At 39.1% G+C, this 12,676-nt stretch overlaps 1 protein-coding gene across 4 annotated transcripts; it reads right to left on the bottom strand.

Annotated features, from left to right (window-relative positions):
* Positions 1 to 2,827: 2,827 nt before the first annotated feature.
* On the bottom strand, positions 2,828 to 10,623 carry LOC145479639 (substance-P receptor-like). 4 transcript variants are annotated; one of them, XM_081458049.1, is made up of 4 exons: positions 9,391 to 10,623; positions 7,659 to 7,918; positions 5,765 to 6,005; positions 2,828 to 4,218 (listed from the first exon to the last, which is right to left on the bottom strand). In XM_081458049.1, the coding sequence occupies exons 3-4, from the start codon at positions 5,975 to 5,977 to the stop codon at positions 3,310 to 3,312; spliced, it is 1,122 nt and encodes a 373-aa protein (XP_081314175.1). In that variant the 5' UTR covers positions 5,978 to 6,005; positions 7,659 to 7,918; positions 9,391 to 10,623; the 3' UTR covers positions 2,828 to 3,309. The 4 variants fall into 4 exon arrangements, with proteins under 4 accessions (XP_081314175.1, XP_081314177.1, XP_081314178.1 ...); XM_081458051.1 differs by having other exon boundaries at positions 9,549 to 10,623; XM_081458052.1 differs by lacking the exon at positions 7,659 to 7,918 and having other exon boundaries at positions 9,549 to 10,623.
* Between the last annotated feature and the right edge of the window lie 2,053 nt (positions 10,624 to 12,676).

Here is a 12,676-nt window from a genome sequence, read left to right as displayed (position 1 = left end):
ACGACAGGAAAATGTCGGCAAAGAAAAACGTGGAGAGAAGGCCACAGTTTTCCCTTTTGTTTCGACTTTCAACAGTCCCCACTGACTGCTCCTGGGTCTCCGAGGAAGTGAAGACCCTTGTGATTGCATGTTATCTTCCAAGGGCTCTTACTGGCAATTAGACACTCCTAGGACATATTACTGACTCTGTCTCCCTGTCTGTGCTGTCATGTTCACCACTGGCAATGTGTAAACTCGTTAACCCCACGTGATTCCTAAATGACCAATGCGATGTATGGGTTGACATCTGCTAAGAATCGTCACGTAAGTGGTAAACTTTCCGTAAGGAATGTGACAGAAAATGATACACATATGCCCGAAATATGTCAAGATTCTAAGCCAGGTAGAAACTGTAAGTTAGAATATGACAGAAAAACCAGTGGCAACCACAAGGTGCTTGCTGCAGTTGAAAATTAAAGCATATGGCTCGAAGGACTCAATCGACTTTATTCCTCCAGAAAAGGAACCTAAACGTTGTTGAAAACTGGTAAGAGGTTTTCTATTGATCTGAAGTTTTGTCAGCCTGGATAGAGATTGCAAAATACAGATGCTGTATTCCGTCATGAATGTCTCGGGCTGCACTCTTCCACTCTTTTCCGCATAATACATTAATAAGCAGAGCGTTTTCGTAGTAAAGGTGGCTAAATGTCAGTTTTTGTGTTCATAATTGACATGACTCTTGTAGATACTAAACTTTAATGCTCTACAGGTCTTATTTCATGAGGTAAGGAAAACAACCTGTCGTCAGATTTCAATATTAGAGACATTTTGGTGGTAGTAAAGTATCGAAAAATGTTGATATCTCAAACTGAAGGTTTTTAACTCCTGCCAGAAAAACGTAGTCAATGAGTTTTTTTTTATATAGGTAACTATAAGTGATGGCTGCTCGCTTCGAAGACAACAGAAAACGGAACGAATATGACAATTTTATGCAACCATAAAATCTTTTTTATTCGTTGAACACGATTATGCTGTTTTTATCTACACGTATCTATTTTTACCAATTTCTACGTCTACTGGGTGTCTTCAGTGTACAATCAGTCGTTTACCTTAGAACTACTTGGTCGTTTAGTTTCTTGCAGGATTAGAATTTTCTGCGTGGCACAGAACCAACCTCGAGTTGATCATACAGCCTTCTTACACTATTTTGAAATGACCTGTCAACCCAGTAGCACACACAGTAAAATCTACTGTGATTCTGCATTGTACTTTTAATTTGTGCTTCGATTTAACGTGAAAATATAACCCAGTCTGACTAGTAAGATTCAAAGCCTATTGTAATAAGAATTTAAAATTGTTTCACAGCCCGGAAGATTCTAAACGGGAGCTTAGAGTGCGGGTACATGACATCCAATATGGACCAAAACAATTGCTATTCTCCCACTTAACCTAGTTTAACGACCTACGAGAGGGCAATGACGACGAAGCCCCATTAACTAGGTCTATTCTATTTATCGGTATGCAACATTTACGACCATTTTACAAGCATTGCAGTTTAGCAGAGCCAGATTTCTCTTACACTTAGAAGAGTGCATTCAGGTCCCCAGAGGTCGTACTCGTTTTGGTTCTGGGCAGGTCCAACACTGGACGTCCTCGATTAACTGACTTCCCATGAAATCTGTTAAATATAATTGGCTGAAAATACTCTACGTTTGCTCAGAAAATTGGGTCTGGACAGAGTAGCGATTCTTGGTGCTAACCAAAATGGTCGCGGTCTCTGAGGAAAAGAATCAGAATAGTGGTGTTGACCTGTTAATTATGATTTTTTTTCTTGAATTGGAATTTTTCATCGTCGGGAAGCAAAAGGAAATGCACCAAGCGATTTGTATTAGCTATATGAAAGAGAACACGGAATATCCATCAATTTCATGCGACAATTTAACAGTTTGAATCATTTTTGTCAATTACTCCGACAGTTAGATCGTCGCGCAATGTACAGGATTAACAGTTGTCATAGCAGGAATAAGTATATGGCTAATCAAATGGTGACGAGTGAAATTAGGAATAGTTTCCCTCGCCCAAAGGCTCGGTAAATTATAAGAATTTTGACAAAACGTAAGTGAAATTATTTCCTAATTTCATGCGTATGCCATTTGATAACCTTTTAGGGCCTGATTACATGGCGAATTTCAGCCCGGTTTCTGAAACAAATTCTCATGAAATCAAATTGGCGATTACATGAAGAAGGATTCAGCCCGGGCTGAATTGCAGCCCGGGCTGAAAAGTCTGAAAAAATCCCATGTAATCGAAACGGAATTTCAGCCCGGGCTGAAATGCAGGAAATAGGATGGCTGCCGCTACGAAGTAGAAGCCATCTCAGTGGAATAAAGGCGATAAAATAGAGAATCTCTCCAATTTCAAAGCTTAGATGGAATATAAGAACATCGAGACAAGGTTAAACAGAACGAGGCTGTCAGGGAAGCCATGAACTCGGCAAGCTTGAGGACATATTTTCTTGCTATGCAAGTACGTCTTTCTGGCTGAGAGACAGGTTTCGTTTCAGTTCCATCATCATTGTAGGGTGTTACTATCCTAAAAAGTTAAAAATTGAGCGCCAACAAAAGGTCAAACTACGAGAGAAGCAATGCGTCTATTTTCATGATTCGTGTTCTCGGCGCCATTTTGATTCTCTGGAGACTTTTCGCACACAATTTCATATTTCGCGCCGACGCTAATATTTCAGCCCGGCCTGAAATTCTTTATGTAATCGCAACAAAATTTCAGCCCCCCTAGCCGTGCTGAAATTTCAGCCCGGGCTGAAATTCGCCATGTAATCAGGCCCTTAAAATCGTGGGTGACGAATTCCGCTCACAATCGTAAGCTTTTGACCTGCTTATTGTATCAAGAAATTTCGCGCCAAACATTGCCATGGCGGTTTTGTTATTTCACATGTGAAATTGTTATTTAATGACCATTAATGCTGAAAGTTCGCGCCAAAATTAAGGAGTTATTTGTAACCCATGATGTCAAAGGAGCTCAGTCACGGTATTTTGAGTTATTTTGGCAATATACAAAATTACCTTTAAATGGTAGGAAACCTGAAAATAACAGTTTAATAAGATAAAAAAATAAAAAAAAACACCAAAGACGATGATAAACCATAAAGGAACAAGGATGGCTAAGGATGGAGAAGATTGGCACGGATTGCAAACGACGAATTTGAAAAACTGGGGCTAAACTTTTCAATATGCGCAAAACGTGACTGAGCTCCGTTAATGTTGAAATCCAGGCCTCTACACAATAATAAATAGAGTGTCTGTCACACTCCTTCTAGCAACTTGCATTGTCTATGATTTTGAAGGCTCTAGCCTGTGGCTGGCCTTTATAACTGGTTTGCAGGTCGATTGTAGCTTCCATTGTTCCGCCGGCTCGGGTGGTGCCAAACAAAAACGTGCCCGATCGTTTAGGAAACAAAGGCTGTAGAATCTCTTTGAATCCCCGCCGGAATTCCTGGCTGAAAATCACATATATGCAGCAGTTGATGGCGCTGTTTGCATGTCCAAACAAAAAGGCAGTGTGCTGAAGTCCTTTGGGGATACCACAGGGGATGAAAACGCTGCTAAAATCGATCAACAACATGTTAAGATGCATCGGAAACCAACACAGTGCAAAGGCGAGGACAACAGTGATCAACAGCTTCAGTACGTTTTTCTTGGACCTGTCGTGCAGCCGTTGATTCGCCAGAGTAGCATTACCTGGTATGTCTCTTCCCCAAACTTTTGCAATGATGATGGAGTACAAAACAGAGATCACCAGTAAAGGAACCGCGTACAGGAATACGAACGAAACAATGGTGAAGGTCGCCTGGGATCGTCTGGGGTCAAACACAGGGCCCCAATCTTCGACACAAAAGGGGACGCCATCATAGAGGTGAACCTTCGCGGCGTAGAAGAATGGCGCTGGGTAGGCGACGGAAGCTGTCCATATCAAGGCTATCAGCCACCTCGTGCGTCTTTTAGTAACGACTTTCCACATGGGGAAAGCGACTGCGAAGAAGCGCTCAAACGCCAATGCTGTAAGAGTGAATATGGAACAAGCCATTGAGCAGCCTTGTGCGAACATGAACAGCTTGCAGGATATCTGTCCAAAAGGCGCGTCGTTCACCCACGAGTGAGTGCCACGGAGCATGCTGACTGCATGGGGTATCATTGTTATGATGGCCATGAAGAGATCCCCAACCTGTTAAAAATGATCATGAAAAATGTATGAACAAATGACGACTATAGTGGAAGGGCGTGACTATCATGACATAAATAAAATAATAAATAACTTTATTTAAGTATCAAATGTATTTATATTTGGTGCGCTATTTGGGGAGACTGTAAATAAATAAATATTGCAAATAGAAAAACATTAACTATTAAGATTCCCAACTGGTGGCCCAGTTGGTAGCTGGGAGTTGGCTCGGTTTACACAACGCGGTAGGGGAGTTGAACTCGGGACTACCGGGAACAAATCCAGATAGCGGTAGGGTGGGAGATTTGAACCAGGGACCTCCAGATTTCAAATCCAGCGCCCTAAGTCACTCGGCCACGCCGCTTCTACAAGACAAAAGAAAAATACCTTCCAAATGATAACTTTCTTTGTGTACTGAATTATCAACAGCCAAACATTTACTTCTGAATTTACGGAAATGTCAATTACGAGTAGCTAAAGAGCTTGCCACCAGGTCCTCAGGAATAATACCATTAAAAATATTATCCAAAAGCACTCTCCAAGGTGCAATAAGGCGCCACCTGCACCATTCACCAGGTTCTTTACACGAAACAACAGATAAACAATGCGCCCAGCACTCAGCAGAACACGAGAGGTGCAGATTGAAAAGAACGAACTATAATAGAGATTAAAATGGTACTGATCATCTGCAAATAACGCGAGAAAACGATCGAGTGCATGTACTTCGCGGTGTTTGACTCTAGGAAACCAGTTTAATTTAGACAGGTTGATTACGGTTGTAGTCTGGCATTTTTGGCTTTGTGGAAACTACTAGCACACAGTGATAAAACGACTGCGAATTAAGTTTAAGTTTTTCAGAAGAAATAGCATCTCTTGCCAATATTCCCTGTGTTGCCATCATACTTGTCAGCCTCAAGCATCAAACATTGCCAGACTACAGTGGCGGATCTAGGGGAGGGGATCGGGGGGTCCGGGTCCTCCCCTCATTTTGAGTAAAAAAAGAAGAAATCACAGAAGGAAGAAAAGCCGGCAGGGCATGCAAAACAAAATTGACCCCCCTCCCCCCCCCCCGCCCCCCTTCTTAGTTCAAGGTCTGGATAGTCAAAGCTAAACATTACTTATGATAAAAAAAGTTCACAAAACACATGTAGCTCCGAATTCGAAGGAACGTCCTTTTGACAGCGTCACTTAATTTCTTGCAGTAAAATTTTTTTGGAGTAGTGGAGCACCATACTCATAAAGGAAAGAAAAGGAAACCCATACGGAAGCCGGTGAACGCTAACCCAGGATTAAAAGTTAACCGAAGTATAAATTTTTCTTGTATACAAATGTTTTTCACTGCTTTTGTTTGGTGTAGTTTGAGATTATTCAAACTCAAAACAGAGGGCCAAACAATATAAACGGCAAACCTCACCGCAAAGTAACAAAACTCGAATCAAAATTTTGGGCTTTGAACAACCCGGCCCAGGAGCTTCGCTTTTAGGCTTGGCTAAATCTACATATTATTTGAACAATGTGGCATGCATATCTAACGTTTCATTTAACTCACCGCCATGTTGACAATTAGATAGTTTGTTGCTGTTTGCATTCGCCTGTGCCTGTATATTATCCATGTGACCATGACATTTCCAAATAAGGCCAAACATAGGATGAACAAGTACACAATGGTCTTTATCCATTCTTCCGCGGCCGACTGCCTTTGAGGGGAACACTCCAGCGGAGAACCCTGGGTAGCATTGGCCATCTCATAGCTGCTGTTCATGTTCTTGAAGTTTAGCGCGCGTCAGTATCTGTAACAAGATTCACATTTTCACTCATTCAGGTCAGGGTCAATATAATAAAATGTAATACATATGCTCGGTGACATTTGATTCAAGGCTTTCTGAGAAGAGAGTTGAACATACGGTGGATACCACGCGCCAGAGGAAAAAATGTCTGTTTTGGAAACGTTAGTAGATCGTGGGATCCACTTCATAAGTGACTTACCAAATTCAGACCCTTGAAGAATTTTAAAACACTTTCCACTTCAAAATCAGTTACTTGAACTAATTCCAGTTGATTGTCGCAATAGCAGATTTGCACGATATCGTCATTGACTACAACTACCAAAGTTCCTTTCGTTTTTTTCTTATTTAAATTTTGAATCCTGAGTGGGGTTTCAATAACAATTGCCCTTATTCGCATAAGAAACAGAAAATGTGAAGGATTCTGGTAGTTGTAGTCAAAACATAGTTTTTCCAGTTTGTCGATTGGCAAAACAGTTTTAAGGAAATATACACGTGACAGTAAAGGCAATAAACTTAGAGAGTTTTCTTTTAAAGTTCTCTATGGGATTATTCCAACTAAGAAAGAATTGAAGAAATACAAACTGGTCGACGTCACTGATGACCAATGTTCATTACGTTTTAATTAAGATTCATTAGAACGCATAATTTTATAATGTAATGAATCGATAAATATCTACACGAAAGCTTTAAGATGGTTAAATGATTATGATAAGACCAAAATGCAACTCTCACGCGAACAGATTGGATCAAACTTATTTGAAGACTGTCCGTCCACCGGAATTGCCCAAACCCCATAAGAGCAGACCACCCTTGTTAATGTTATTACAAAAGAAATATCATTACACTTGCAAAAAATTATTCATGAAACCCTTCAGTTAAAGATGAATTCTTAGCTAAATTAAATGAACAATGCAAGACTGAAAATTTTGGCTTGAGGAAGTACGGCAACCGGCGGTTTTCCTGGAACAAGTCTAAACCGTATTATATTGTAACTACGGTTTATAATTTGCAACTAATGCTAATTGCATGTTTATTGAATAAAGAAAAAATAAGTAATGGTATTGTAAGTACTGCATCATCGTATTGTAAGAAATCTAATTAGCTATATGCATCTTATTGCAAGGCGTGTAAGTTTTAAATTAAAATTGCGAAAAAAAGGGAAAGGAAAAAATCTTTAAAGTTGTAGAACTGAATGTATTGTAAGTATTGTTCGCAGAGTAAGTAGTGTTGTTATGAGGGAAAGTGTGGTAGATACTGTATTGTATGTAGTGCAAGGTTGATTAAACTAAAAAGAAAATTATACGCCCACCGGAGTATTTTCGACGAACGTCGCCGTTGTTTGTAAAAGCGACGAAACACAGACTGTGTCAAAAGTTTGAGAAATCTTCTTATTAATCAAAGCAAAACCAAAGAAGAGACCGGAGAAACAAATCGTAAACATCTATGCTAATTTAAGATCAGATACCATCATCAAGGCTATGATTTCTTTTTGTTTATCTGGATAAAATATTAATGCGTTTTAGAATACGTTATCCAGTTCTGATAAAATTCTTTACAGCCATAAAGCATCGAGAGTAAACAATTACTATACGGGATAACTTGCTCCTTATTTTTAAAATATTACGTTTTAATCTTGGGCTAAAGTTTTACACTTACCGCTTTACACGTTTAACTTTGCCGATGGATTTCACTTTGATGCTACTCATCCACTGTCCCTTTATTTCTTGAGAAATTCGTTCTTTCGCGGTGCAATTACTTGTATAGTTAACTAGCCCACGCTTTGATCGTTTGGAGTGAAAAAACCACTCTTCGCTGGCTATCACAGCAACACTAGATGTGAGTCGGACACAAATTTCTGTGTGTGTCTCTCTCTTGCCCTTCTTCACCAAGCGTGCAGGTGTTATCCATCATTTAACCTAATGGCCAGGACCACATCTTCAACGTCAAGCATGAATAATTTACCTTTTTCACCAAATTACAACAAATTCAATTTACTGACTGGTGAAGCAAGGTCGACATGGTCTTTTTTCATTATTCTTATAATAAAACTTGAAATCACGACCGAAGAAATTGCCTGGAAAAATCGCATCGCTTTGGTTACTGAGCTATACTTGAAAATAAACGTCCTTCTGCAGTTCGAGAGTATCTTTCACTGGGATCAAAACAGAGAACGGTTAACCGAGTTAAAAAGTCTCACAAGTACAGTCGAAAAACTCTGTTTTACCAGTTGAAACATCTCAAGTTTGACGTATTTGCATCAACTCTTTTCGTTTCCTCCCGTGGCGAATGTAATGTAAAAAATCCACAGTACACACACGGAAATGACGCAGTTTTCTTAATTTGCTACCGTAACTGATGTAGTTAAATTTTACATTTTAATATAATTTGCAAGCTTAAATGTACTGATAACCTTTCGCAAGATAGGTAGGCTCGACACAACAGTCGCCCCTTTCTTGTCGATATAAAAGCACTTTTCGAGGTTAAATTTTGTTTTGTACGTCGAAAAAAGCCGTAAATGGTATTTGAATTTATCTCTACCTTAAACCGTGTTTTTTCTTCAGGCGTTTAATAATTTAAGAGAGTCCACTTATGAAATATGAATGCAAACCGCGCCTCACAACCTCTGACATTTTTTCCGAAAAGAACGGACATAGTAAGCAGGACCCAAATATTGACTTCATCCGGATTTATTCACTTTTTTTCACGACAAATATTGTCAAAAAATGTCAACAAATCACCAGGGATTTGTTTTTTTTCTTAAACTATTGTTTGTCTTTTTGTTTTATTAATTAACAATTCTCATCGCCGTATGCTGATACGGATGATACATCGGTTAAGGGGAAAATCAAAAGTAATTAGTATTACAGTCGATTCGAGAAATAAATTAGGATTTTTGTGGTTAATATAGTTCTAGATAACCGGGTTTTCCTTTCTCACGGAAATGACAACAAAAGGAAGTTTTCTTTGAGTTAAAGATGCATTAAACAGAGACAATCGCACTTCATTTATTGAAAGAAAAATGGTCAGTGGAAAGTTCGAGGGTTTCAAATTAATTTCTTTTGAACTTCTAAAAATATCGCGTTTCAGTTTTCGCTAACTATAAATTTTTACAACATTAGCAGGCTAATCAGTGCAAGAGCGTCTTGTGGGCATAAGATGCTATTCTATGCAAATTTCCCAACACATTTTAAAAAGCAACTAAAAAACGTTGACAAAAATGGAATCCTAAAGAACGGGCACATTCTGTTTTTGTCACAAGTAATGCTATTTCTTTAAGATTTCCATCATTATTTACGGTACAGAAACATCCTTCCTGAGATAGTAAGGAGATTTATCCTTTCACAGATCTGGTTAACCAAAATACAGGCGCAGCTAAACACATATTTACCTTAAAAGACTTGCTACAAATTTTGGCAGCCATTTTCACTGAGGTTGGTATAAACGGAAGAATGTTCTTCAGTATCTTTCGCGTTTGAGCCACGACGAGACGACTGATGTGGAGTTTTTTGTAACAAGTGATAGGAAACGAAGAAATTTGAAACCCACCTATTGACGACTCTTTATAAACCGACAGCGGTAAGGCATATATGACAAAACGACAATGGCAACTGTTTGAGTGGACTAGTAAACATCACCTTCCTTTCTGTGTTAGATGCCACATTTGTTTGTGGATAAAAATTTATTAAATACCTCAAAATGGCTCTTCTGTCGCCATGCGTCACCGTATTATAATCTCTGTTCCGCCCCATGATACACAGAGGCCCCAAATCCACAAAGCAGTGTTTGGACAAGGATCACTTGTCGCGGTTTTGCCTTAAGCCGTTCCCGCTTGAATAGTCGCTTATTGACCGAACATTCATTAAATACTTGTCTTATTTACTGGGATGCAGCTGCCGTAAATAAAGTGAGATAAAAAGCTTGATCTTCACCGTGAGGAAATATTTCTCTAAATGGGCTCGGAATCATTTCACAGGTGGAAGCACTAATATGATCTACATTTACAAACCAAAAAGGCACTTTCTTTTACGATGTTATGGCTAGTATCCTTGCATACGACCGGCGCGCCTGAAATTGGAATTGACCAATCAGAATTCAGCAGGCGGGGAAAACTTTACTGGTCTGACATTTTGTGTCTCCATGCTTTTATTTTGGCCCCAAAAATGGGTCGCCCGCGTCCGGCAACTCGCCCGTCACCCTTTGAGTGTCTCTAGGTAGGATAATAGTTGACTTTAATATCTTGAAGAAAATATCTCATTGCTCGTCAAATTAAACCCAGAATTCTCGGGTTTGGTATTAGAAAATGGCAAAGCAATTTTAGTATTATGTTAGCTGCAAATAAAAAGACTATTATCGTGTCATTTCGGTAGGACAGCTCGGTTTTGACTGCCGCTCGTCTTGTGGGCGCAGCTACCGTATAAAAGGATTGAAGTAAAAGTTTATTTCTCTTGTATAAAATAAATAAATAAATAAAGTAAATCTTGCTCCACATGGGAATCTTTTGAGGTTAAAATACTATTAGAAGACGACATTTCGGGCATTTTTACTGCTCTTCTCCTGCACTGTAGTCTTTGGCGCCCGCGGTCTCAGTTTTTTGGCTGGCCGCTGTGCGCTCGCAGTCAATGGATTTTCTCGGTACAGTTAGGTTCTGTTATATAAATGAGGGAATTTTGGCGTTATGGATCAACTATGTTCTTGCACTATATATTCCGACTTTTTCTGAATCAAAGAAACGATTTTCCTCTCTGTTGTTCTCGTAGTGACGCAATCCCTTCAAGAACTTTCCTTTGTCGTATTTGCTATTCTTCCATTTGATTTCTTTGTTATATTCTGTGTTGTGACGTGCTAAACCACCGTCTTCTTAACTTGACTTTCATAGTCTCTTTTTTTTTTTTTTTATCAAAAACGTCTCTATGATTCACTTGGTCAACGTGTTTCTGTCTCGGCGCCGAAATTAAAAAATACGTACGAGTTGGGAGCAGAATGTAATGGCACACGATCAACATAAGATCAATAGGTTAATTTAGATAACAAATGAGATGTGAAAAGTTTTTTGGACAGCCTTTGCTATTCTGGTTGATTTGAACACTTTAGGATAAAGCCATTTTTTGCCCTGTGCGCACAAGTAAATGTATCTCTATCACGTACAGTAACGATAAAGGTGTACATGTATTCACAACACAAGCACCTACCCGGTTCCGTATAACCAGCTACTCTACATTAAAAGAGCTCAGTTACGTTATTTTGAGATAGTTTGGCCTCGCACACAATTAACTTTGAATTGGAAGAAGTCTGAAAGTAAAAATTTTCTAAGATAAAAAAACATCAAAGAGATAATAAGAAATCAGAAGGCAACAATAATGGTTAAAGATGGAGAATATTAAAACGAATTACAATCGACGAACTTGAAAAATTTAGGCTAAACATTTCAAAGGGAGTCCGCTAATAGGGATTCCGGTTGATAAACGTAGATATAAGGCGCAAATTTTCAAAGGGTGTCCGTTTGATCCGGAGTCCACTTAAGGTGGCTCGAACAGTTTCGAGTATATTTCGGCTCTTCTAATTTACTAAATTAATGCTGCCACTCTTTTTCAGTTGACAAACAGAAATGGCATCAAAAAAATGTAAAATTATTAGTAAATAAGTTCACGGCATTACAAGTTACCATAGCAGTGGTATAGACTAATGAAAACACCCTTGATTAATTGTAAGATAGCTCAGGTAGATTATCTTGATGTCGCTGTTAGGCGCATCAAGGGAAAATTTCTCTTGGGTACATAGAAAATTCGACTTCTGAATCAGTTACACATGTACGATCGACACATTTGCAATTTGGGTCGAGCTTTCCACTATTTTCGACTATTCCAGAAGTCGAGTCGTGTCAACTCGAGTCGACTCGATCATACGCGACGAATTGACGACATTTTCTACCTCCCGGTCTATATCGCCTATTGCTTAGTGCACGAGATACTTTTCATCAGAGAATAGACCAATTTCGATATATTAAAATTCAGCCTAAACCAATAGACCTCAGTACAAGGCTCTGGGGAATAACTACAGAGTTTGTGGGGTTTATTCCCCAAAGCCTCGTGCTGAGGTCTATTGTGTAAGGCCAGGAGCCATAATCAGGATTATGGCTCCTGGTAAGGCTGAATTTTAACATATCGAAAATAGCGCAAAAGTATATGTGTAATTTTGCTTCGCACTCTTTATGTAAATTCATTTTTACACCTTTACATTGACTCGCAGAACTTGTATTCCTTATTACTTTGACAATGGCGTCACAAGGAAACCAAAACGTCGGTTTTTGCCGTTAGTGTTTGCTTGTTTATGGATGACTAAATCCTTATTGATATGATCAGAGTCAACTGATAAAAGTGTCTCGGAAATTTAAGCACCCTTTTTAAAGTTCGAGTCTACCCTCTAATTAGCGCTTTAGGAAGTAACACCGTACCACGACGGCAGATTTCTAAAATAATCTAACATAAATTCTTACCTCCCTCTGAAGCAGGGATTAAAAAAGGCTTGATATTTAAGATTTTCGCTTTTTTAAGCCTGAACCTATTTTTGTAAACCCGGGTCGAATCCCCAGCGCTGTTTCAACATGATTTTACCAGCACCCTTCTCGCATTTTATTTCTCAACTGACACAAGTCTCAAAACGAATTGACGGGTTTC

The sequence above is a fragment of the Orbicella franksi genome, chromosome 2 (genome assembly GCF_964199315.1).
Source record: "Orbicella franksi chromosome 2, jaOrbFran1.1, whole genome shotgun sequence".
Lineage (NCBI taxonomy): Eukaryota > Metazoa > Cnidaria > Anthozoa > Scleractinia > Merulinidae > Orbicella > Orbicella franksi.
Note: the sequence above shows the minus strand (reverse complement) of the source record. Positions and strands in the feature narration are given on the sequence as shown.